At 34.5% G+C, this 27056-nt stretch overlaps 1 protein-coding gene across 9 annotated transcripts in view; it reads left to right on the plus strand.

Annotated features, from left to right (window-relative positions):
* Positions 1–27056, plus strand: part of PCNX1 (pecanex 1) — a 172350-nt gene that overhangs the window by 66562 nt on the left and 78732 nt on the right. For 5 of the 9 annotated variants that reach the window (XR_007475658.1, XR_007475657.1, XM_004262188.3 and 2 more), the window contains exons 7-11: positions 2441–2573; positions 8495–8679; positions 21112–21202; positions 22710–22767; positions 24563–24780. Coding sequence is in view for 7 of the 9 variants with exons in the window: in XM_004262188.3 (XP_004262236.2) it covers positions 2441–2573; positions 8495–8679; positions 21112–21202; positions 22710–22767; positions 24563–24780 (685 nt within the window). In the remaining 2 variants the exon portion in view is untranslated. The remainder of the gene's footprint in view (positions 1–2440; positions 2574–8494; positions 8680–21111; positions 21203–22709; positions 22768–24562; positions 24781–27056) is intronic. The other 4 variants (XM_033422152.2, XM_033422145.2, XM_033422165.2 and 1 more) reach the window with 4 other exon arrangements.

A 27056-nucleotide genomic window follows, 5' to 3' on the forward strand; every position in this document is an offset into this window, starting at 1 on the left:
AGTCCTCAGTAGAAGGAAGATAGTAAAGAAAGCTGTTTCCTATGTCCCTTCTTCCTCTTCTCAGTATTCAGTGATCATCTATTCCTTCTGAATAATTTTAGTACATTTTATGGATTAAATTATCCCCTATAAATTCTATCTGGGTAAATTTACTCTGTTATTTTGATTGAAACAACATATCTAAAACTAGAATGAATGTTTGATAGTTTCTTAAGAGAAGTGAATTGACCTGTGAATTGAGCAATAGTTTATTACAACAAAAGAATAGAAATCTTCAATATAATTTCAAAAATAAGTCTTGAATTGAGGTTTAAAATAGTGACTTAAAATTTCATAACCCAAATTAACCTTACTGACGTCTGAGAACCATTAATAGGTATACGAGTCACTCATCTAACTTCTCATTTCTTCTTTCAAGTGGCTTGTTTGCTTTGTTTTATCCTTCATCCAATGACTGCCATGCCAATATTATGTTTTCTTCTTAGTGACAGTGCTGGTTACTCTTTCCTTTGTTGGGGTCTTGGTTGTCAGGAATAGGCAAAGCACACAATATGCTCTGTAGGTTACAGTGACAAACAGGCATCCTTGACTCTAAATCAGCACCATACGATACAGCTTTCTGTGGTGATGGAAGTGTCTGTATCTGGCCACATGCAACTGTTGAGCGCTTGAAGTATGGGTCATGAATCTGGTAAACTGAACTTTTAATTTTCATTAATTTAAGTTTAAATAGCCATATATGGCTAGTGGTTACCATGTTGGACAGCACAGTTCTAAATAATCATATTTAATCAGCATTATTTGTTCTCACAGGTCATATATAATTTTTGTATACATGAGCTTTTACATCACAAGTAACAGCCTTTTCACATTAAAGGAATTCTCATTATATCACAATAAAACTGGTGAAAGAATAGAAAAGACGTATTAGCTCCGGGAGTCAAGTTTGGTTTGGATTCAAAGCCCCAAAGCCTCATTCTGATTTAGTTTTCTAACTTTAGAATGTCACTGGAGTGCGTGAGCAGAGAAAGAAAGAAGGAATGTAAATTGTTGACCCGTTATTTGTGACTTACACTTCTTACCGGCAGAAGCTTGCCAAGTGGGTGAAATAATTCTGTGCTTGTCATCCCTTTAATAAAAGAAAACATTGCCTAAAGATAGAGAAGTCCATGTCTTCTGGAGGTAATCCATATATTCCTAATTATAATGGGTTAATTACACAAAGAACGTTCACTGGGGCAGCCTGGGGAAGGGATAAAGGTGTAAACATTTAAAAGAATACTTTATTAAAATCAACATTTAAATTGATGGAAATGGCTGTTGCTAAGCAGAATAATGATGAGAATTAGTAACGCCTTCAAAATGTCAAGAACACTTGTCAGAGAACTGAAGTCAAAATACAACACTGTTGATTTTGTAATCCATTTCATACTTGCTGAAAAGAAAGAAATTTTCATTTGTTGTAAAAAAAAAATGTCATCTGGACTAAGTTGTTTTGTCTTTATTCATATTTAGTATCAAAATACCCTTTCGCAAAATCAAAATGATTCGTAAAATATTTAGATCACTATAGGAAACAATTGTTTTAGATTCAAATGGATAAACATCATTTTGCGTTTTGTTTTAGAAACCCAAATCAGTCATGGTTTTATAAAATTTTATGTAATTCTATTAAGCCATAGTTTCGATTTTCTCATTGTTATATATTTGGTTTTAGTTTGTACTTTATTGCTTTTGGATTAAGCTATGGGTTTCTAATTTTTTTGGTGATATTTTGCTGACATTTGCTTCCTAGTGTTGAGGGGACCAGTGTGAGGGCATGGAGTTGAATAAAGTTTGATGGTAGCCAACTACTCTACAGTTAACATATACGCATGCTACCTTGAATTGAGCATTTAAAAAGCTAGTTGTGCAGCATAGCAGGCAGCAGTTTCATTTAATGCTGCCAAAACTATGGCACAGGGTAGTGTGAGATAAACTTACTGCCTGACTCCTCGTCATCACAGGTACTATCATTGTTGCTTTTACTGTCTTCATGAAAGGAAGAAATCAATGCCCCTTTACCATTGGTTGGAACTGACACATACAGTACCTTTAAGGCTGACTTAAAGGGCTAGTAGAGGAATATGGGACTAAATAAGACTTCTAGAAAAAGATTTAAAACAACAGAGATCTTAAAATAGAAAATTGAGGTTGAAGAGAAGACGGTGAGGCCAGATAACATCAGAAACATTATTTTTAAAGAAACAGTTATCTTTAATAAAAAGGATTGTGTGTAGTCCCTGACTTCCCACCCTCAAAGTAGAGGGAACTTGACTAACTGAGCCAAAAGGTTTTCATAGGTTCACTGTTAATCTGTCGTATCTGGGGAGGACAGGCTCAGCTGCTGTTTACGCCTCTGACCTAGGCTCCTGTTTGACCTAAGTCTGTCTTAATGCAGCAGCACAGGCCAGCGAGGAGGCAGTGTCATTTCGCCGTGAACGCAGCACATTTAGGCGCCAGGCAGTACGGCGCCGGCACAATGCAGGGAGTAACCCTACCCCTCCTACATTGCTCATCGGATCACCCCTAAGGTATGGTATTTTAAAATTCCACCAAGCTTAGCATGCATGTAACAGACCTCTAACTTGTTCTGTCAGTCTCAAGAAAGCATTTATTAAATAGCTTTGTTTTTCTTTTTTCTTCCAGTTTCTCTCCTGTACTGTACGCTTCTTTAGGCTTTCTCTGCATGTGACTGAGCTTATTGAATTATGCATGTCTTATATTGCATTATTTAAACAAAATGATCAGATTGGTTTAGCCAATTTTAAATCACAAAAATTATTTTAGGGCAGTTATAGAAATGTAAATAGAGGGCTTAAGTCAGCTTTTCATTTTTTTTCCTACACCAAATTAGTAATATTAATGCAGTATCTTTCCCGAACACCTTGAACAGTGTTCAGTATGAACAAATATGGACTGAGTGGTGAGCTTGTTGACGTCAGCCTGATAAACCAGTTTGATTATTTTATTTCACTAAAATATAATATATTTTATTTTGCATTGCTTGAAAATTAAACACCAGGACCTAGTAAATGACACGGAACTAGAATATTTAATTTTTGGTAACTTATGGTCAATTGGAGATATATATATATACAGATATATATATTTGTATGTACATTTATGGTGAATTTCTCAACCTCTATAGTATGCTGAACAAAAAAAAATTATTTTTCCAATATTCCTAATTAGGAAAGCATCTATTTATAATCTTGGGAGTAATTTTTAATTGAAATTCTTAAGCTTTTTTATTCTCAGTTATGTCAAATCTAATGAGCCTATGGCTTGAATTAGAAATATAAAAAAACCTATTCAAAAGACTTATGCTTTATTTAAAGAATACAAATATGGACGAAAATATATGTGCTTGCTTAAGCAGTGCGTATGTTATTATACTGTATGCTTTTATTAATCTCTTGTGTCCAAAAGCATCATTACCCAAATTATTTTACTACATTTTGAAATTCAAAAGGAAGAAAATTTGGTGAAATAACTGCTGTTGAATGCATGGTAGGTTTGAAGAGATAAATCCCTTCCCTTGTTAAAATCTTGTTCATGAAAGTAGCAAAATCCTTATATCTTTAAATCACTGCTTTATTTTATATTCCCCTTGGGATTTAAGACTGGATTGTTTTTCTGAGTTTTACATTACAATCAGGAACTTCATCTTTCATAGATCATGTTCCTAATTAATCCTGCAGTAATACATAATTTATAATGCAGTGTGGATTAGTTAAACCAATGTTTAAAATATAAAAATGGGAAAGCAACCATTGAAAAGAAACATTTGGTCTAGAAATCTTTTCTGAGTGCCTTTACTTTTTGTGAGCCCTCCTCTTCTATTTCCTTTGCTCCCTGAGGTAACTTTTTTTTGCTGATGGATTTGGGGTATAGTCCCAACCTGCAGAAGGTGTTCACCATTTCATTTTACTTTTCCTATTTTGTGTTTTCTAACCTCTTCTTTTTTTCCCCTTGAATTATACTTGCCATAGACATATTCTTTGCTTACCTTCTCACTCCATGTTGATATTTCTTAATCTTTTTTAACCTCTTTAGTCTTTAAAAATCCTTTTATTCTTTGGATCTCACTCACTAAACAAATGTAGACAAATTTGGTTTTTTCCTCTGCCTGGTGGAATATTAAAGAACTGTTCTAACTCCAGCCAACCACATAGGATTTCTAAGGTTTTAAATACATCACCATTCAAATGAGGATATGCTGTGAGCCCTTTATTTGTAAAGGGCTCACATTAGGATTTTTGGAAAGTAGTCTTCCAATAATCAGTCAGCATGCAGATTTTGTTAAGGTTCCATGGTATTTCCAGTACAAAGATTGCATGTATCTTAAAGAGGCTGACTTCATTATGAATGAAATAAGATAAAATTTAGCTGTGAGGAATTAGGAGAAACACCAATTGAATAAAACCATCTTTTTTAATTGCAAAAATATTCAGGTAAAGTAATAGTGGTATTCTCAATGTGAGTTACATAATAATCTCATATTTAAATAAATATAGGATAGCATGGTTATGCAAAACTTGAAAAACTTGTCAAAAAGAAATGGAATAGGTATGATAACACTTTAATTATAACTACTCTATAAATATCAGTAAAATCTATTAACTTATTTTAAAGTTTAATGAATAGTGTAAGTAATCGACAGTCTAAAAAGCAACTTGGTAGAGTATATGTCTCCAAAGATTGGGGGTGAATCATCAATTTCCTCACAAAGAGAATTTGCATGTATTTTTTATGCTTGTTAGAATATCCTATTTCAGAATTACTTTTTAAAGTTTTTTTGTTCATTAACTTAACCTTGTAGGCCCTTATTAATTCTTCCCAGTTACTAGAGCTAAAAACAAAAATGAATATTTAAAAATTCTATAATAATATTAAGAGTTAGTTCTATATTTATCAGCCTAAATGTGATATCTTTTAGAACTCTAGTTAATGGACTGGAATGAAAATAAATCATCAGTGCATTTGGGGGAAGGGAAAGAAGCTTTACTGTATTCTTAAATTTATTTATTTATTTATTTTTATTTTTTATTTTTTGCGGTACGCGGGCCTCTCACTGTTGTGGCCTCTCCCGTTGCGGAGCACAGGCTCCGGACACGCAGGCCCAGCGGCCATGGCTTACTGGCCCAGCCGCTCCGCGGCATGTGGGATCTTCCCGGACCGGGGCACAAACCCGTGTCCCCTGCATTGGCAGGAGGACTCTCAACCACTGCGCCACCAGGGAAGCCCTTAAATTTATTTTTTTAAATATAAGATTGAAAGACTTGTAATCAAATAAGGTCATAGTAATAACTGAGTCCATAATTGGAAATTCATATCATTTTGTGGTACACAGGAAGGAATCCACCAGATATTTGTTGCTTGTGTACTGTGTTCAAGATACTCTTCTGAGTGTTCTCTGGAGATTCATAGCAATAATGTGATCATACTCTTAGAGCTTATTGTTTAGTTGAGGAGATACATACAAAGATAACAGTGTAAGGCAGAATGTGTCAAATATTAAGTAAGTGGTACAGAGGAAGGAAAGACCAAGACCAACTATTTTTTTATCATTTAAATTAGAAGAGTTAATTAATTAGTGAGACTGCGTGTCAGTGATGCTACTGATAATTAATGGTTTAGAAACCTAAATTTCTACCTTTTGCTGTGTTGTGAAATAGTTGCTACCTTTTCTGAAACTGATAGTTTTGATATATAATTGGTATTGTAAAAAAGATTAATTTTTGTCAATTATTAGTTAGCTTAAGGTGAAGTACCACCTCCAGGAATAGTTTTCCTAGCAATTTGTGCAAAAATAATACGCTTTTTTCTTGTTGAACGATTCTTGAAAACAGGAATTCAAGGGACATAAATACTTTTTGTCTAGCTTTTGATGTTCAGAAACTGGACATTTACAACTGCATAGATTTTGGCTAATTGTCTTTGTTTCTTTATTCTGGAGTTGATTTTCATGCACTGCCTAATATTTTGAAAACCTTTTATATATTGATATGTTGCAGATTAGCGTATTCTCAATACGTTCACATTAGAATACATCTAACTGCCGTGTAGCACCTTTGTTTATGACTTTTAAGTGAAGAAATTGATGGAAAAATTTGTTGAGTATATATATACGTATATTATAAAATTTTGTCTTCTGAATCTGAAGGATCATAGTACTTGAGCTACTCAAAATTTTCTCCCTTGTGAAATTTGGTCATTTTGGTAAGGTTTATGGATAACTTTAGATGGCTTCCAAGGACAGACTTACTATTTATAGTTATGACTTAAAAAGTTAGTGCCGGTAAGCATTGTAAGTGTTTTGCAGACTTATTTGTTTTTAATATGTTGCATACATTCCTGTGCTCTATTTAGATTATGTACTTCTTTTTTTTTTTTTTTTGGCGGTACGCGGGCCTCTCACTGTTGTGGCCTCTCCCGTTGCGGAGCACAGGCTCCGGACGCTCAGGCTCAGCGGCCATGGCTCACGGGCCCAGCCGCTCCGCGGCATGTGGGATCTTCCCGGACCCGGGCACGAACCCGTGTCCCCTGCATCGGCAGGCAGACTCTCAACCACTGTGCCGCCAGTGAAGCCCTAGATTATGTACTTTTTATTGGCTCTAAAAGAAGCCTGAAAAAAAATTAATGTAACAGAACTTTCTGTGGTGGTGGAAATATTTTATAATCTGCACTGTCCAGTATAGAACACACTAACTACTAGCTTCTGCTCACTCTGGTAGCTGTGGTAGCCATGGTAGCCACTAGCTGTGTTACGTAGCTCTTGAGCACTTGAAATACGGTTAGCATGAATGAGGAACTAACATTTTAGTTACTTTAGTCATGCGTGGCTACTGTATTAGACAGTACAGTTCCAGAGTGTGTTCTGTTACCATAACCACAGCTTTAAGCAATATGTGAAGTATTTTTTACTTAGTCTTATTTCATGGTTACAGTTGACCCTTAAACAACATGGGTTTGAACTGTGTGGTTCCAATTACATGTGGGTATTTTTCGATAATAAATACTGTAGGGTGACATGATCCGTAATTGGATGAATCTTTGGACGCTGAACCGTGGATAAGGAGCGGCACTATAAGTTATACGCGGATTTTCAACTCTGGAGATTCGGCTCCCTAACCCCCGCGTTGTTCAAGGCTCAACTCTGCTTCAAATTACAGCTCTCTTCCCAGTCTGCAGCAGGATTAGTCTTGTTTTATAGACATCAGAGAAACCGCTGCGTTTAATTCAAAGGATTAGAGAGAAGCTGATACTCATGAAAATGATAAAGTTACCGAATAAGGCCATTCTAAGTAGCATACTTCTTTTAAATCCTAAAAGGTCTAATAATAGTGCAGATATGCATTGAACATTATGTAGAGAATGACATATAATAATTATACTCAGAGTGTTTTCATGAGTTTCATCAGTTTAAATTTGAGTGTTATACTAAGAAAGTTAAAATTCATAGTGTCTTAAAATATATATAAACAAAAAATGAGTTAAGAATATAATATAGTTTCTTAATTTTATCTAATTTTTAGATACTTTAGATAATTTTAATAACATTTATAATCACAAAATACTAAGTATTTTTAAATTTTTGTAAAATTCAGAAAAGACTATAATATCCCTTGAGAAATTACTGGTTTCCAAATTATTTTTATGGTTTTGTAAAACGATGGTTCTTGTAATGAAACTTTGATATGAATTGGAAAAGATAAGAACAAAATTCACTAAGGGAACATAATTATTTTAACTAACACTTGTATATAAAGCCTGTGGCCTTATTTCAGAACTATGTAGGCTTTTGATAGAAAAAACACTTTATATATGAATTATATTTCTTCTAGCATCTCAGCAGTCATTTTTATTTCACTTGATTGAGTCAGTGTTTTTTATTCTGGTTTTCTTCACTAGTTTGTGATTTTCTTTTGATTCAAAATTGTCATCTTGGTTGCATTTGATAAAGATTCTTCGGTTTTCAAGTGCATAGAAATGTTGTCTTATTGTGAATTTGAGATGCCAGAATATTTGAAAGAACAATTCTAGAATAATTATATCAAGGTTATTTATAAAAATGCATATTGAACTAAAAAATAGGTTTTTTCTATGAGGGACCAGCTACAGCCTACATATATTTAGTGTACTTGTGACTCTTCTTTGCTACTTTTTTCCTTATACTAGGACTTTGTTGTCTTGAGGTGGAAAGGTGTCACAGATTGGTTGCTTTACGTATACATTGAAATTTTTCTGTGTTCATCACCATGAATCAGATTTCTAAAGACCGGAAATTTTAAGCCGGCAGTATGATCTGCATATTTTACAAAGTTTGTTGGCTCTTTCTTAGGTTACATTGAAATCTTTTTTTTTTTTAATTAGTTTTCTATATTGACTTCTAGCTATTGTTTTCTCTTTTCTTCCCTGTAATGTCTCCCCAATCCATGTTTTTTCCTAGCCTTCAAGATGGTCAGCAAGACCAGCAGTCCACAGCCCAGGTCAAAGTCCAGTCCCGCCCCCCTTCCCAGGCTGCAGTGCTCAGTGCTAGTGCCTCCTTGCTGGTGAGAAATGGGAGTGTCCACTTAGAAGCATCACATGACAATGCATCTGCTGTAGGCGGCAGCAGTTTGCACGATGAACTTGGTACGCAGGCCTTATATAATCTTGGTGACGTAAAACTTTGATGTGGCAGATAATGGGTAACAATGATTACACTTCTCTCCTGAGATAGCTTCATTTTGGAACTATGCATAAGAGCACTGTTTTTTAGGATTTGCCCTGTGTATAAGGAAAATTTGATATTTGCTTTTCCCTTTTCTGTTTCTTTCAACTCTTACTCTACATTTTCTTTTGAGCATGTCCGTTATTAATTGTAAAGTATTAATAAATGTTCATGCTTTACTGTCCTGTTATAACGATTTGGGCAATTTTACTGTTTCTTGGCATTTGTACCATGTGGTGAAATGTTGAGTTTTAAAAAATTATTTTGATTGAACCTTAATTTCTCTGAATTCTCTGCTGCAGGAAAGGCAAAAGTACTTTCTAATGGCCTATTACTGTATAATCTTTCTTTTAAGTATTCTATATTTTACTTCAATGTCTATCATCTGAAATAGGACTTACTATAATTCTAAATGCAGTATTCTGAGGACATGATGGCTCTATACCACTATCAAATGACTTTATAAAGTTTTTTCTTTTTCCTGTTAATACATCTAAAAATAGAAATATAAGTTATTAAATAGTTAATTCTCAGAGAGGTGGTATAGTTTAAAGCCTCAGTAATGCCTTAAAAAGACAGTGTTTTATACTGGTTTGTTTTCTACTTCTCTGTCCAGTTCAGCTTTCTCGTGCTCAAAATGCAGATTAATAGCAATTTAAGTAAATATAATGAAGAAGAAAATCCTGTTATTCAGAAATACATATTTCAAAGTATTATATTTGCTTATTACTGTGATTTTGTTTCTCCATATTATAACTTTCATTTATAAAGAAGATAATTTAGTTGATGCTTTTACTAGAAGGATGTATGGTATAGGGTGCCCGAAATAGGTATAATAAAATTTCATATGCTATTTATTGACTCTTTACCCATTTTGTAAAAACTCTTAGTTACAGAGAGAATTAGTAAGTATTAGATATGCATATTGATGAAAATTGTCGTCTTTAGCAAATCTTATAGAAAACTGAAAATGGTCATCTAAGATATTTATACATTAGAATGTACGGTGATTTCTAAATAAAATGAGAAGGCAATAAAACATTTTAATTTTAGAGTGCTTTTGCTTTTGAGTTTGTAATTTGAAGAGGACAGGGAGTCTATAAAGAGGGTGTTTGAGAAGAGTAAGGTAAACTTTAGTTACTTGCTTTGACTGATAGTAGGGATGCTTCCTTAGTTGCAAATATATTGAGTAAATAGTATCTTTTTATTGACATTTCTCTTGGGTTAACCCTAAGTTCCTGTGAACAGAGGACTTGTCAATTTGTATGTGTAAAATTACAGTCACTATCACCATTGTCCATTGATCATTTGGTAGTAGGTTAGCTAAGCTTAGTTTTAATCCATTTTGGATTTTTAAACTCTTGTCAAATGAAGAATAAATTGAACCAGTAGGTGATTTTCCTTTGTAAAAATTCTTAATTTGCTCAAAAAACTTGCTAAGCAAGATTTAGTTATAAAGTTCCATGCTTAAACCGCATGCAGATAATTGAGAATATGTACATGTCAATTTAACATCTACTGGTAAATATTCAGGATATTCTCTTAAAATTTGGATTTTATCTTTTGTGTTAACTGCTTTCTGATAGTTCTTGGCCTGTGGTAATTGAATGTTGCCAAATTGAATGCTTAGTAATAATTAGCACAAAACACACAATCAATGGACAGTGTATACCTGTTCGTTTCATAGCACATAAGGTTGGCCAAAAAAGATTCTAAAAATGAACTGCAGCTGAACTTGAAGGAATTGGTAGACACTGATTTTTTAATATATTCCACTAGAATATTTTTGTTGCATAGTTTAATTTTCTACATGATTTTAATTAACAGTAGTAAAATAATTTTGTGTGAATGAATTTGGATACTGTATACTCAAATATGTTGAAGTTAGCCATGATATTCCCTGAAAGTATGGAGTATTTACAAAGGATTGCTTCCTTCCAAATTTAGCTTCTTCAACTGAAAATTTTAAATGTATAATTTTTACATGTGAAAATTTATAAATAGACATAATACATTTATATAACACACTCATATACATACACACTCAAACTTACATATATCCACTTATACATATATATGTTTGGATGCATATAAATGTTTTTATGTGTATACATGTATATGTTGTAATTGTGCGTTTACTTTTTAAAGTGAGGAATATTAGCCTTTTTCAATTAAAGGAAACTTGCAGTCAGGCATTATTTAATTCCAAGCCTAAGTAGTTTTCCTTAACTATGTTTTTGACATTTTTACTCTGTGGTGTCATAATACACAACCACATCCATTTCCTATACTAAACCCTGAGAATCCTTATTTTTCTGTTGCATTTTATCTAGCATTTCAAGATTATCAGGTAGCATTGGACGTGGTGGAAAAGTTCATTGACGATGGCATTATAAGGTTTTATTAGTAGCTTAATCAGCAGAGAAAAATACATTTTCATCATCCATTTTCCACAGGCATAATAATTGTTCATCATAATTTTAAAAACTGAATTATAAGTGTATAATTTAGAACCTGGTTGGAAAAATTTGGATGGCTTCCTTTCTCATTTCTAGACTTCATTTCCATGGAAACTTTGTTTAAATAATTATGTAAGTGATGGGTAAGTTTTGAAGTTAAAATCTTTGAAAAGGAAATTACTATCAAAGAATTTCTCAAATCCTTCAATGTAACATGTTACTCTTTTTGTAAAAACCACATTCTAAAGGTTAATTTTCTTTTTATCAGCCTTTTGTTGAACTTATTTGCAGTTGATTTCATACTATAGTCTGAATTAAACTGCAGTTTTACTAAATAAAACAAGCTTTTGCTTATTACCCAGGTAAGTCACACAAGAGACAGTTTTTATGTTAATCCTGGCTTCCGCTTGTGAATTAAGACTAGTAAATTGATGTCGTGATGAAACAGGTTATTATAATTGATAGTTAAACTCTTAATATATATCACATCTCAGAGGAAGTATTCTAGATGGGATCAAACAGGAAAATTTGTCTTTTTTTTTTTCTGTGTATGAAATTAGTGGTGGTGAGGATATGTTTTGAGAAGTATATATAAAATTATTTTCATGTGAAAAATAAAAATACTATTACAGGCAAGAAATGAGGACAATAGAGTTCTATGTTTATCAAGACATAAATGTAAAATATATAAATATCATAGGTAGTGTTCCTCTGAATTTAAGACTTTCTTAATTTCATTAATGTAGTAGAGGTTTAAAGAGTAATGAATTGATTTTTCTAAGGTTTTTTAAAAATTTCATTACTGTGCAAGTATTTACAAAGAAGGTATTCTTTCTGATAATCCGCTTTACTACAGAACTTATTACCTTGAAAATGTGATCAGCTCTAGAAAAAGATTTAATGGAAATCTGGCAACACCCTATTGACCTTCTTAAGCAGTTTCTAGCAGCTATGCGTTATTAAGGAGAAATACAATTTGGAGGCTTTTAAATTTTTTTTTTTAAAAAGCAGAGACTCAGATGATCTATAATACTTTCAGTGATTTTTATGTTCGTCTTAGTGTTTAAAATAGATTATATTATTATGGACTACTCTGTAACATTTTGGGCTCTGTCATTAAGTACTTCTCATTACTATAAATACAAAGTCAAGATGGCTTTAAAGGGACCTTGGAGTCCATACTTTAGTCTCCTGTGTTATGGTAGATCTTTTTCATTCATCTAAACTAAAAGTTATATTCTTTTTTGCAACAACCTTGATCTTACCCTTTATTGTTGTTTTTGAATACAAATTCTATTTTTTGGACCTTTTTGCAGGGGAGGGCAACACAAAGTATTTATTTATTTAACATCTTTATTGGAGTATAATCGCTTTACAATGGTGTGTGTGTTTCTGCTTTATAACAAAGTGAATCAGCTGTACATATACGTATATCCCCATATCTCCAGTATTTATAAATGAAAGTAAAATGTTTATTTTTATGGAAACAGTAAAAATGCTTCATTATCTCTGGAAGGAAGAAGTATTAAGAATTTAGGGGGATGTATTCTATTTATACTTTTTGGTGTAAGGATGGGAAAAGCATGTTCTAATACAAGTTTACAAATACTGGAAAATAAAATGAAGAAAATTAAGTCATCTGCAGTCTTACCATGCAGAGATAGTCACTATTAACATTTTATTTTTATTTCCTTTCTTTTTTAATGCATACATGTATATGCTTTTCTAACACAGAACTGGGATGATGTTGTATGACTTTTATGTCACGGTATGAGTTTTGCTTCTTGCTGTTTTCTCTTAGCACATTTGAACATTTATTCATGTTGTTTTTTAACTTGTTCTTAAGAGACTGCGTAATATTTTGTCACTGAGAGCTACATGAAAGGTAGTGTAGAATAGTGAACTCTATAGAGTTAAACTTCCTGGCCTCAAATGCGAGCTCTACCACTTCCTAGCTGTGTGACCTTGGACAAGTTATTTTCTCTCCCTGTGCCTCAGTTTCCTCATGTATCAAAGGGGGGGATAGTAATAATACTTCATAGGTTTGCTGTGAGGATTATACCTATTAAAATATTGAAAGCAATTAGAACAGTGCCTGGCAATAGTAAATTACATAAATAATCATCACTATTATTGTTAACATTATTAATTACAATTTATTTAACCAGTTAATTAACCCCATTGTTAGTCTTCAAGATGATTCCTGATATTTTCTATTGTAATAAACACTCTGCTGAACATCCTTTGCACAGCCCTTTCTGTACAGCTGTGACTATGTCCTTAGGACAAATACAGTGAAATGGAATTATCCGTCAAGGGGAAATAAACATTATTGAGACTTTGATGTATACTCTTAATTGCTTTATGGAAAGCTTGTTTACACTTTATCTGGCAGGGTTTGAGAGTGTCTGTTTTATCCCCACAAATATTAAAATTAAAAATAAACCTAGATAAATTTTATCTACTCTAACCGTCATTTCCTGGAAATGCTCAGAAGTTTATCATTGTTACTGTGGAAAGACTACCGGCATATTATTTTTAAAAGTTTGGGATGCTTGAACTACCCTAGGAATTTTACAGTAGATAACAGAGACTGGTTGAGATATCTGATTTGTCTCTTGCCAGTCTGTGTTGTAAAGAATTCATTGAAGCACTATATTAACTGCTTTCTAACATTAACATTCTTAAGATTCTAAATTAAATTTGACTAGTATGTGCATTAGTTAGAATATAGGTAGAGTCTTTAACGGAGAGACCTGCCCTCCCTCATCCCGCATCAGTGACTGAAATTAGAGAGAAGTTTACATTTCTCTCATAACAGTCTGTTGGGAGCTGTCCCTAGCAGATTGGTTGGTTCTTTTATCTTCCACATATGGCTTCCCTGCTTGGTCCACAGTGACTGCTCCAGTTGTTGACATTTCCCCCCAGACAGGAGGGCAGTGGGGAGGGTGGTGCTAAAAAAAGGTCAAGGACAGCTAGCCTTTATCTTTCAGACTGTGACTTGGGAAATGTGCCTGTCACTTTCTCCTGCCTTCCATGGGCTCATACATAGTCACGTGGCAACTTCTAGCTTCAGGAGAGGCTGGGAGAGGTCTCTAAGTAGATAGACATAGGCTCAGCTGAAATTCAGCGAGGGGAAGGTCCTATTTTTAGAAGGGATAAGGACAAGATGCATACTGGAGGCCAGACATCAGTCTTTGCCACAGTAAGACAATAAACGCTTCAGGTCAGTAAGATTAAGATCAATGACCTACTAGAAAAGTTGAGAGTTACAAGTAGCTTGCAATTATGGGCAAACAGCTCAACTTTGCTCATAATTTTTAAAATTGCAAATTAAAAATAGGATTATGATATTTTTCATCTACTGAATGTGTAGTGATGTCCATTGTTGGAAAGGGTCTGGTGAAATAGTCCACTACAAGATTGAACATTTTTGGAGGGAGGTTTAGAACAATAGACCAAAAATGCCGATATATTTTAATCCACAAGTTTCACAAAAATGCAAAGATATATGTACGTGGATATTCATTGTAGCTTGTGATTTGGAAAACTGTAAACAATCTAAATGTCTGTTACTAGAGAAACCCTGATGTATTATTCATGAACATAACTGTAATGTTCAGAACTTGATATATATGTGTTATCGACATGAAAAGGTAAGCTATTTAGTAAGCAAAAGAAGTAAATTTTAGAAAGTGTGTATGAAGAGAATGATCCATTTGTTTTGGGACAAAATGTAGATAAAAGGTGTTCAGAAGAACAGAAACTGCTCTTGGCAGTGGCTTTCTGTGGGGAGTGGGGAACTTTCTTCGTTTTATATACTGCTTTTGAATCTTTCGATGCGTCATATTTTTAAAATGAAACACAAAAACAAAACAACAAATGTCCGTCATTCTCCAGAACCTTGATTAGTAACTTGTGGGAATTTCACTGACTACATGCTGTCCCATGTTCATCCATCTACTTGGTCTTTTACCTGACTAGTCTTTTTTTTCCTTGTTTGTTTTTAAATCAACTTTGTTGACATATAATTTTGGCATGATAAATTGTGTTCATTCAACATGTACAGTTTGGTGAGTTTTAACAGATGTGCACGTCTGTGAAATCCCACAGTCAAGATACAGAACATTTTCATTATCTTCAAAAGATCGTGCCCCCGTTGCAGTCCGTGCCTCCTCTGCTCCTGGCCACAGGCATCCACTGTGTGCTTTATGTCATGTTTTTCCTCTCCTAGAAGTTCATATAAATGCAGTCACACAATATGTTGCCTTTTGTGTTTAGTTTTGCACTTAGCATGGTGCTTCTGAGATTCATTATGTTGTTAGCAGTATGTTCCTTGTTTTTGTGTATTCATTCTATGAGCTTACTATATATTTTATATTCATTCATCTGTCAATGGACAAGTTTGTGTTGTTTCCAGGTATTGGCTCTTGTGAATAAAATGTCTAAAATGTTTTCAAAAGTAATTTTATATTCCCACCAGCATGTATGAGTTCCAGTTGTTCCCATTCTCGCTGACATTTGCTATTTTTGGCCTTTTAAATGTTAGCCCTAATGGGTGTATAATGATATCTCATTGTGGCTTGAATCTACATTTCTGCTGTGAGCAGGGTTGATGAGGATGCTTTGGTGTGTTTATTGACTATACATATTATATATCTTCTGTGAAGTGTGTCCAAATCTTTTACTCAGTTTTAAAATCAAGCTGTTTGTCTTATTATTGACATTTAAGAGTTCTTTTGATATTTTAGATACAGCTAATGTGTCAGATACAAATTACAAATATCTTCTCCCATTCTGTGACCTTTTTTTGTTTATTTATCTAATCATTTGTAATGTCATCAATGTCATTGTTATGGATTATTTTACCAAGATGAGGAGGACTTGCCCTTTTGAAGGAGATGTGAGATGATGAAATTATATCAGAATGTGAACTTGTACATTCACTTCTGGAAGGTTCACCTGATCTGGGGATTCCACTTATTGAACTGACATGTTGTGTTAAGTCAGAACTAGCGAACAGTGACCATGGCAGTAAAATATATCAGTATATGAATCTCTTTGAGTGTTACCAAGCCATAGACTTTATCTGTCTTTTCTTACCAGTACTCGAGAGCTCTCTTCTAAACCAACCTCTTTCTTCTCATTTCTACCCTTTTTCTTATTCTTCTCCTGTTTTAAAAACCTAGCACAGCATTGCATGTTCTAGGAAGAAGGGCTGGTTGCCAGTGTTGAACAGGGGCAGCATAGTGACTTGATTTCCATTTAGCACGAGAATTAAAGAGATTTTATAAGAGTAAGGCTTTTGGTCTAGGACAGGGATTGGCAAACTATGGCCTGATGACTATATCTAGCTTGACGCTTGTTTTGTAAATAAAGTAAATATTTATTTCATGTGTTTTCTGTGGCTGCTTTCACGCTACAACGGTAGACTCAAACTGTTGCAACAGAGACCATCTGGCCCACAAAGCCTAAAATATTTATTATCTGTCCCTTTACAGAAAAAGTTTGCTGATCCCTGGTCTAGGGAGAAACAGGTCCATAAACCTGTAAGCAGCAGTAAAATGAGTCATTTCTGTCTGGGTGAAAACTCATGTTTCCTCAGAGACTCACAGGCACCACTCATAATAAGGGGGGTGCTATCCAAGAAATTGGAACTTGTCAAGGCCTTCTCTCTTAGAAGTGTCATGTATTTATTGGAATGGCATTGTGAGCACGATACTCATCACCACCAGAAAAAGACACTTTCCGTAGAGTACTCAAGTTCGTCATAGAGGTGTGTGTAGTCCCCCAGTTGTCTTCTAAAAACACTGTAAAGCTGCCTCCCTTGTCTCTATCTCTCTTCGCTCTTGTAGGCCCTACTTGCGCTAAGAATAATGCTAGAAAAGTGAGAAGTCAAGCAGTGTATCAGGGTTAGGCTTGGAGAATGCAGAATGAATGGGGGTGTAGGGTGGGGATCTACAGAAGGAAATCGTCCAAGAAATGTAAGAGGCCTTCTTTGTCGTTGGTGCTAGGAAGATTGGAAGAACCCTACGGGTGATTTGTCCTTCTGGTAACCACCTCTTTCTAAGATAAATAAGTGAAATGAGAGTGACATTAAGAATGCATTAAGGGTTTCTCACAATATTAACTGAACTTTGTGCTACGTGGTGAGGAGTTTTATTGATAGGACTAATTAGAGAATCTCATTAATTTCTGTGTCTTATCAGTGTTTTGCCAGTGTTTGTTTTGGTTTTTTGTTTTTTCATTTATTTATTTAATTTATTTATTTTTGGCTGCGTTGGGTCTTCGTTGCTGCGCACGGGCTTTCTGTAGTTGCGGTGAGCGGAGGCTACTCTTCGCCGTGGTGTGCGGACTTCTCATTATGGTGGCTTCTTTGTTGCAGAGCACGGGCTCTAGGTGCGTGGGCTTCAGTAGTTGTGGCTCGCGGGCTCTAGAGCGCAGGCTCAGTAGTTGTGGCGCACGGGCTTAGTTGCTCCGGGGCATGTGGGATCTTCCCGGACCAGGGCTCGAACCTGTGTCCCCTGCGTTGGCAGGCGAATTCTTAACCACTGCACGACCAGGGAAGTCCCCAGTGTTTATTTTGAATTTGTGACTTCAGGGAAATGCTTCAAGTGTCCTTGTTCCTTAAGTCAGTATTCAGTTTTACTTATCTTCTTGTTCATCACTTATGTATTGACCTGTGGTTACTGGAAATTCTCCCACCTCAAGAAAAATAGGGTTTTGTGTAATTAAATTGAATTTTTGAAGACAATAGCAGTCATTATTGAATATTTGAAACAGAAATACCAGGTGCCTTAACTTTTCTTTATCTTAGAGATGCTATATCATGGCCAATGTCATTATTAAGTCTGAAATTCCAGCCTCCAATCTTGTTTGTCAGAAATTAATGTTTTTCTTTTAAAATCATGACAGAGCCATACTGTTAGATATAATTAGTTATGACCTGGGAGTTGAATTATGAGGAGATAACTTAGTTTATAATCATAATGCATGTGAGGAGGACATATTTCATTGATGTTCTACTTTCTTCCCAGTTAACGTTCATTAGAAATAATATTTAAATGGAAGTATTTTTCTAAATACAGAATACTTATTAAAATAGGGTTATTAATAAGGGCACATTTACTTATTAGTTCAGAAAGGTTAACTGTGATTATGGTTTTAATCTCAAATGAGGTATATGTCAAGTTGTTAGGTTTGCTAAGAAGATTTGTACAAATTTAAGATATTATTAATTTTTATAAACCAATAGCAATATGTACTTATTTCTGTTTTGGTTATTTTTGAAGATGTCTTTAGTAGATTATTATATTCATATATTAAAATGTTACTAAGCTTTTCTCTGAAACCTTAAGCTAAACACTTTTTAGTGTAATTTTTTTTTCTGAATTATCTTCTGAATAAAATTTGTTACTTCTGAAGTGCTGCCAGCGGCCAAGCCCAAAGACGTAAGAGGGACATAGGATCTGTTCTTTTGGTGGAGTTAAGTTGGGACTACACCGTGAAGCCTTAATACCAAGTTAGTTTGTTCTGACATATGCCATGTATGTTTTTATGAACCTGACATGTTTGTTAAGTTAGTAGGTAGACAGACGCTTCTTAAGGGAAAAAAACAGCACTGTTGAAGTCATGCACGTTTGTTGAAATCATAACTGCCCTTTTCTTAGACATGTTTTATGCCTTGTTTAAATTTTACTCCTTGTTACTCCGTGGTTTGTATGCATTCAGAGTTGTAGATTTGTAGTTGTAGGTTTAGGTAGTAATAAAACTACTCAGTTTTCCCAGCTTTCTTTCTGAAAAGCTTTTGGGGGGGGTGTTTTATTTTTATTTAAAATGCACCCATTTCTATATAAGTTTCATACTAGGCATCTATACATAAAAGACAACATAGTTGCAGTAATGACTTAATCATCTTTTACTGTTTCATTTGAAAATTACAAAGAGTAATATTTTAGTTGATTTCAGTTGCATATAAATATGTATTATTTTTAATATCCCAAGAACAGGACTTATATTACTAAAAATCCCATGGAATGCTTAAATACTCAGAATATACTCCAATAATTTAAATTCTACTGAATATAGAATTAACTTATTTCAAAAATACACACAAGTTATGTGATATAAACACAAATATTTATGCATTCCATTCTTTCTGGATTTCACACAAGCCCGCCCAGCTCTGTTACTCTGATTTAGTCATTTAATATGGTTTTATAATTCTGCATTTATGCAATCTGTGATTTTGATCAGGTGTTTCTTTTTTTCTGCTAATCTAAGTTAATTTTAGCACAGCCCATCTCTGATTATGCATGCTAATAAGTAAGGAAAGAGCACAGCATAAAAAGTTACAATTTAAAAATAATTTTAAAATCTCAGTCAAGGCAGTTTTAAACTTTTTTCTTTACTAACAATTTCTGCAACCCACCCTATCACTTCAAAAAACTCTATCGTTTCATTTTAGTTCCCTGCTCTGGTTTCTGTTAGAGGTACGAAGAGTGAGTAACTCATGGCTGGAAGACAGGGGTGTAAAAAGCGGAGTTTTAGATAATCTGCATGCTCAGTAATCCTTTGAAAAACAGCAAATGAGCTGAGCATTTCATAGAATGCCTTTTCCCCTAATTTATCTCAGGAGTATTTTGACCAAAAAAAAATGCTACTACAGAAAACACCGTAATAGGATAAAATATTATGACTCATAGAAGGTACTCAAATAATCCTGTTTAATAAAGTACTTTTTCTGATTCTAGTCCTTTTGACGAAAGAAGTAATTGTTGAAATGTTCTGTGAACCCTTGGTTATATTAGAATATTATGGGGGCCTTTTATTGTCATTTTTCAAGGATTTCACTTAAATAAAAATTCTTATTGTATACTGTTTTCATTGTAGTCATGGAAAAGAAATCTTTTAGCCTTGTCATCAAGTTGAAATTGCCCTTTAGATTTCTCATATTTATAACCTCAGTAGTTCTAGCTAGTAAAACAAAATACTCAAAAGGCAGTCTGGACTAGATCCAAACAGTTGCAGTTATATACCTCATCTTATTGTCCTACTAGAAATTTATATTCATTCATTTATGCTCCCTACCCACCATTGATATGGCTTACCATAGATCTTCAAAGTACAGCATGCATTTCAGACAGTATTCAGGTTTCTAAAATTCCATTATCAGAAATCATTTTACGTTATACAGTTCATTTTAAGAGAGTTTTTTTTTCAAACCTATATTCTTTGCAACCAATAAAATTTCTAAGCCTTTTATCAGTTCTGTAGATACTTGGCTACAGAAAATGGTGTTCCTAAATTCTTTCATAGAGTTCTTGTAGAATCATACAACTATTAATATTCATTGAATACTGTAGTTTGTCACCAACATTATTATACTTCATTCATTGAACTTCCTTAGATCCATTTGATACTTTTCATTTCTTCTTAAAAGTAAAACAAAACCAAAAAACTCTGAAGGTAATCACATAAATTTGTTGTCTTGCAGTTTGAGCTATCTTAAAACTTAAGCAGCCCTCCAAATGGCTACTCACCACTTGTAAGTAGTGGTCAGGTGACCTTTAAACAACATTCAGTTTGTTTGTATTATAATTTGAATTGAGAATGTGCTGGGAGGAGAAAAGAGAAGGAGACTGCTATTACGAAGCTGACTTAAGTCACTTGTAACACTTGATTATGTATGTTGACATTTTGCCCCACTGTTTAGCATTCCTTTTCAATTCACATCATGCTGAATTACATGTAGATCATTGTTTTTTAAATATTTTGGAAAAAGAAGGTTATAGTACATTTTCTTAGATTGTAACAAGCTTAAAATTAGTGTTTCATGAAGGAAAATTTCTGAGTATTCTAATGGCTTTTTTAAAAAAATCATTTATTTGCTAGGTAAGTTCTCTTCTACGCTTTATGAGACTGGTGGCTGTGATATGTCACTTGTGAATTTTGAACCAGCAGCAAGAAGAGCATCCAATATCTGGTATGTGTGAAGTCATATTAGGAGAGTGTATGTACTTGCATATGTTTGCCGTTTTTAAAGTTTGTAAGCGTTGAGATAGAAAAGTTATTTTGAAAGCATTTGTTTATATTGGCTTAAATAAATTGTCATTATGCATTTGTCGCCAAAGAATTAAAGTAGAATTTTTTGCTGTGGAAAAAAAGAAAGCTGTTATTCTTAAAACAAAAGCTATTATGTATTAAAAAAAAATTAAGTAAAAATTTCCTGTAGATCTTACCATGGGACAGCGGTTTCCCGCAATTTCAAATTTAACTATGTATATATATTGCATGATGGAAAAAACTTACTAGAAAAATATTTACACAGCTAAGTTCAAACCCATCGATTCTCTTTCTTTGTGTAATTTCAAATTTTTATTTCTGTGTGAGGGTTTTGGTCAAGTGTCTTTTTAAATGATTATCTTTCATTTTGTTTTTAAAATGTGTTTACCAGCTGTAAGAAGGAGGAATTTCTTAAAATATGGGTCATACATTGCATTTAGTTTCTTTTCTCTCCTTCCTTCAGGAAGGAATTATGTAAGATAAGAGAGAAGTTAGGAGGAAAGCAAATAAGAAATAGAAATCTTGATCGTATAACATAATCAATTATAGTTTAGAATGTGTTAAATTTTTTCTGAAATTTTAATCTTACTCATCTATTCAAATTGCTGCATTGAAATTCATTGTTGATTGATTAGCTCACTTTTTTTCCACAAGAGTCATTTGATTCTTATTTTAGGACTTCCATTTAATAGTGGGACACACCTATTTATATGTTACATATCTATGGGCAGTTTTTTCAGTTTTGAGGGTCTCTTTAAAGCAATAGGGTCTTGTGATCACTTAGCTTAGCATGCTGAAAAGATAGAACATTTCAGAAACTGTACTCTTTAATAAAGCTCCTTCAGTCCAGTTTCAGAATTCACCCCCTCAAAGATGATTGGAGTGTTTAGATGATTTTGTAGCAGTGGAAGCAATAGGAGGATGGAGCAATGGGAACACTTTATTATGTTTAATATAGTTCAAGATAAGAACAATTCCTTACACCATAAATGTGGTAAGGTCTTAAGTTTTGAAATCTAAATTTGACTGAACTGTGGAAACTGAATTGTCACGTTCTAGACTATTATATCATAGGTTAAATTTATTATGGCTCCTGGCAATATGTTAATTGCTTTCTTAAACAATTTTCACAAGAACTTTGTGATAGAGGTACTTTTATCCTATGTTACCAATGAGGAAACTGAGGTATAAAAAGGTTAGATAACTTGTCCAAGATCTCATTCAGTTGTTGAGGAGATTTGAATATAGATACTTTGACCCAGAGGCTATGCTCCTAATCACAACTCTAGGAAAATTCGATTTTGCACTTTGAACTTTACATGGAAAAGTAGCCAGTGTAAGTATCATGTAATTGTTAATAGACTTATTTTTCTTTCTACTACTTGACAAGCTGTTTATTCCCTAAAGTCTTCTTCATTTTTCTTTAGTGACACGGATTCACATGTATCCAGTTCTACCTCAGTTCGATTTTATCCACATGATGTGGTAGGTTTTCCTTTATTTTTATAAAATGCTGTATTTTCAGATTAAGTAGCTATACAAATCAGAAAATTGATGAGGTTACAACATATCAATTTTGTTGAAAACTGGCAAAATCACCTTTGCTGTCCCATAGTGGATCTCTTCTCATAAGTCCTTTGTTAAGAAACAAACAAGCGTAAAGCACCGTGATGTTTAATTAGCTATTTATGAATCAGTAATTACACTTTTGAGGGTACATAGAGGTCTGTTTACTCACCAGTGTCATAATCGGGTTGTGCCGTTTTTAACTGTGCCATTTTAAAACTTCATTTTGAACATTATGATTTTGGTACATAGCTAACTGATTAGGTACTTATCTACTAACTGTTGGTTAACTATTAGTTATTCATATACCAGTGTGTGTGCTTAGTGATGTTATCGCTGTATAAAAAATTGCCCTATGAGAAGCAGTGGGTATATTTTAAAAAGATAACACTGCCTTTGTGTGATATATATCAAAATATATATATCGAGGTTAGAAAAGATAAAACAGTTGAAATCCTTATAAGCAATATTTAAGAGATATGAGGTACGTGTAGATAAATTTAGTGCCAAAGAGATTAATTATTAGCGGCTTCCTGAAGATGATGAGTTGTGAGCAGGGTTTTAAAACCATAGATGTGAATTGGCACAGAACAGTAGTTTTCAGCATTTGGCAATGTCTCGAAATATTTTTGCTTGTTACAACCACGGGGATGCTGTAGGTATCAAGTGGGTGGAAGCCAGGGATGCTGTAAAACATTCTACGGTGGAAAGCGTAGCCCCCACCCAAAGAATTATCTGGCTTGAAAGTACCTGTAGTGCCAAGATTGAGAAACCCTGGCATAGAGGATAAGGGAAAAAAAGTGTTTGGGGAGATATTTGTCAATGCTTAGAGACAGAAATGGCTGTTATATATAAGAAACATATTTTCTTGACTATACCCCACCCCTGTGTAGGAAAAATAAAGACTGTCCCTACTCTTCTGCTGCAGTGTATTCCTGGAAACTCCACAGGAAAGCAGAAATGGGGAAATGATTACGGTGATCCCTTGGTATCCGCAGGGGATTGGTTCCAGGGCCCTGTGCGGATACCAAAATCTGTGTTTGCCCAAGTCCTTTATATAAAATCGCATATTAGTATTTTCCACTGTTAAATGGTATGAGAGCCTTGAGACAGCAAAATACTGGCTAGTGCTATGCTAAATGCAGTAAACTTTGGATTCTTTCAGAGGAAGGGGAAACTGGTGAATGGATGAGTTGAAGCTGAAACAAATGTAATGTGGTAATATCCTGTATAGCCTCAGATGAGCAGCCTGCCAAAACAAAAATAAAGGAGTGTGGGAGGGATTTGAAAACAGCAGTAACAGTGATAAGAGACTGTACGAAGAATTGAGATTTGAAGGCACTGAATCCAGTGCAGAGGAGCTTAGATTTGACGCAGTAGTGAGGTTCATAGCTTAATGAGAGAAGAGAAGGGGTAGGGAGAAGGCAAGCCGCTAATGATTCCCTGTTGGTGATTTTAATGGATTCACTAGCTATACAATCATAAAATACTAAAATTTCAAATACTTCCTAGTAAAATCTTTCCAGAAGGCCTTTGTTGTAGTTCACTTCCTTTTGTCACCTTCTGTAGTTTCTAACAATCATAAAATATCCACAAGAGTGGACTAGTGTAGAGAATTAAGGAGGTTTAGATAATTTGCAAGCTGATTGCGTAGCCCTTGAAGCATGACTTGATTGAAGACACTTTAAGCCTTTCAATGCCGATTTTCTTTTAGCTCTCTCTTCCACAGATTCGACTGAACAGACTATTGACCATCGATACAGATTTGTTGGAGCAACAAGACATTGACCTGAGCCCTGATTTGGCAGCTACTTACGGTCCAACAGAAGAAGCTGCCCAAAAAGTTAAACACTATTACCGCTTTTGGATCCTGCCCCAGCTGTGGATCGGCGTTAACTTTGACAGACTCACACTTTTGGCCCTGTTTGATAGGTGAGAATATAGTGTGATATTAAAGATATATGCAGATTTTATTTTTAAATTGAAATGTATTCAATTACCCATTGAGTATTTGACTTGGTTTCCATGTTGGAAGGTGTTTTCTATTTTGGTTCTCTTGAGATAAAACTTAAGTTAGTAAGGCTCCCAAACATGGACTCTCCTGAATCTATTAAAAGCTTTTTTTGTGGCAATTTTAATATGTTTATTTAAAAAAATGCTTTTATCATTAAGAATCATGCAGCTGTACTTAAAAGCCAGAGAATTTGAGATGTTAATGACCATAAGGTTATATGTAATATGACTAACTATAAAAGGTATAATAGTAAACAGTATTAGTCAATTATGAACTTGGTGACCAACTGCTGTTTCTAGTTGACATGGAGTAACAAAGACTGGGTTTACTCTTCTACCTGAAACAATGCAAAACATAAAATGCATGAAACAGTGGTTTTCAAGACACTGGAAATAAGACAGAAAAGGACCGTGATTCCTGAGAAATGGGAAGCAAATTATGTGAGCCCACCTTACTGCCTTAAGAGAGTCCCCAGGCTGTGGTACTTAAGTAGAGTCCAGCAGACTTCCTGAGTTGAGGAGATGGAGCTCAGAGTCCAGGGAGACTAGAGCAGCTCAAGTCTGTAGGATAGAACATCAGAGAGAGGATTGCTGCTCAGAGAGATAACCTCAGAGACTTTTCGTGGGTCTCCTCAACTGTTCAGCAGAGTATTGGTAAGAGAATGTATATGAGGAAGCCAGGGTCAGAATGATGTGAAAGAAACAGAGGGACAGTGCCTGGCACACAGGGCTGGGGATAGTGCCTATCCCCACCCACCATAATAATTAATCCTTTATGATGCATTGTGTAGGGTACTCAGGAAAGTCTTGCCTTAGAAGTGCGGAGTAATTAGCCCTAGCATGAGCACTGCTCCAGACCCACCTAGCAAGTCATAAAAGCAAGACCTGAAAGGATCAAACTGTTCCCAAGTAGCATAACAAAACTCAACAAGATTTGTAGAAATCCAGAAATTCTCACCACATAAAAAGTTAAGATTCACAATATCTGGCATCCAGTCGGAGACTACCAAGCATACAGAGAAATGACAAAATGTGATTTATAATGAGGGAGGTAAGGAAACCAACCTGTAACTGCCACTGATATTAGAATTAGCAAAGACATTAAACAGTTATAAGTGTACTTCGCATGTTAATAAAAATTAAGTAGAGATATGGAAGATATGAAGAAAAAAGACCCAAGTCACACTTAGAGATGAAAACTAAAATGTCTGAGATGAAAAATACAATGGATGAGATTAATTGTAGATTAGACATTACAGAAGAAAATGTAAGTGAAGCTGACAGCATGGTAGTAGAAACTATTGAAAATGAAACAAAGAAAAAAGAATCATTCTCCTACTCCCATCCGCCAATGAAAAGAATATACAAAATGAAAGTAAACCAAGGGAGACAGGAAGAGAGAAAAAAATTTGAGGAAGTAATGGTGGAAAACTTTCTAAATTTGATGAAAACTACAAATGTACACATTGAAGAATCTCCATGAACCTCAAGTACAAGAAACATGAAAAAAACTATACCAAGGCACATAATTGCTCAAAACCAGTGATAAAATCTTAAAAACTGCAAGAGAAAAAAAGATGTAGTTTGTACAGAGGAACAAGAATAAGGAAGGCATCAGACTTATTGTTGGAAAAAATACAAATGAGGAGATGATGGAGCCGCATTTTTAAAGTATTGAAAGGAGAAAAAAACTCAATCTGGAATTCTATAGCCAACAAAACTGCAAAAACCAAGATGAAATAAAGACATTTTTGGACTAGGAAAAACTGAAAGAAGTTTTTTCAAGCAGACCCACACTACAAAATATATTACAGGATGTCTTTCAAGCAGAAGGATAGTAATACCAACTGGAAATATGGACCTACCCAAAGAAATAAAAGATCACTGTAAATGGTAAGTAACTACATGAATAAATATATAAAAATTTTTCTTACTAATTGAATCTCTTTGAGACATAATTGGATGTTTAAACAAAAATAATAATGGGGCTTCCCTGGTGGCACAGTGGTTGAGAGTCCGCCTGCCGATGCAGGGGACACGGGTTCGTGCCCTGGTCCAGGAAGATCCCACATGCCGTGGAGCAGCTAGGCCCGTGAGCCATGGCCACTGAGCCTGCGTGTCCGGAGACTGTGCTCCGCAACGGGAGAGGCCACAACAGTGAGCTGCCCGCATACAGCAAAAAAATTAAAAAAAAA

This window comes from Orcinus orca, chromosome 2, assembly GCF_937001465.1.
Source record: "Orcinus orca chromosome 2, mOrcOrc1.1, whole genome shotgun sequence".
Lineage (NCBI taxonomy): Eukaryota > Metazoa > Chordata > Mammalia > Artiodactyla > Delphinidae > Orcinus > Orcinus orca.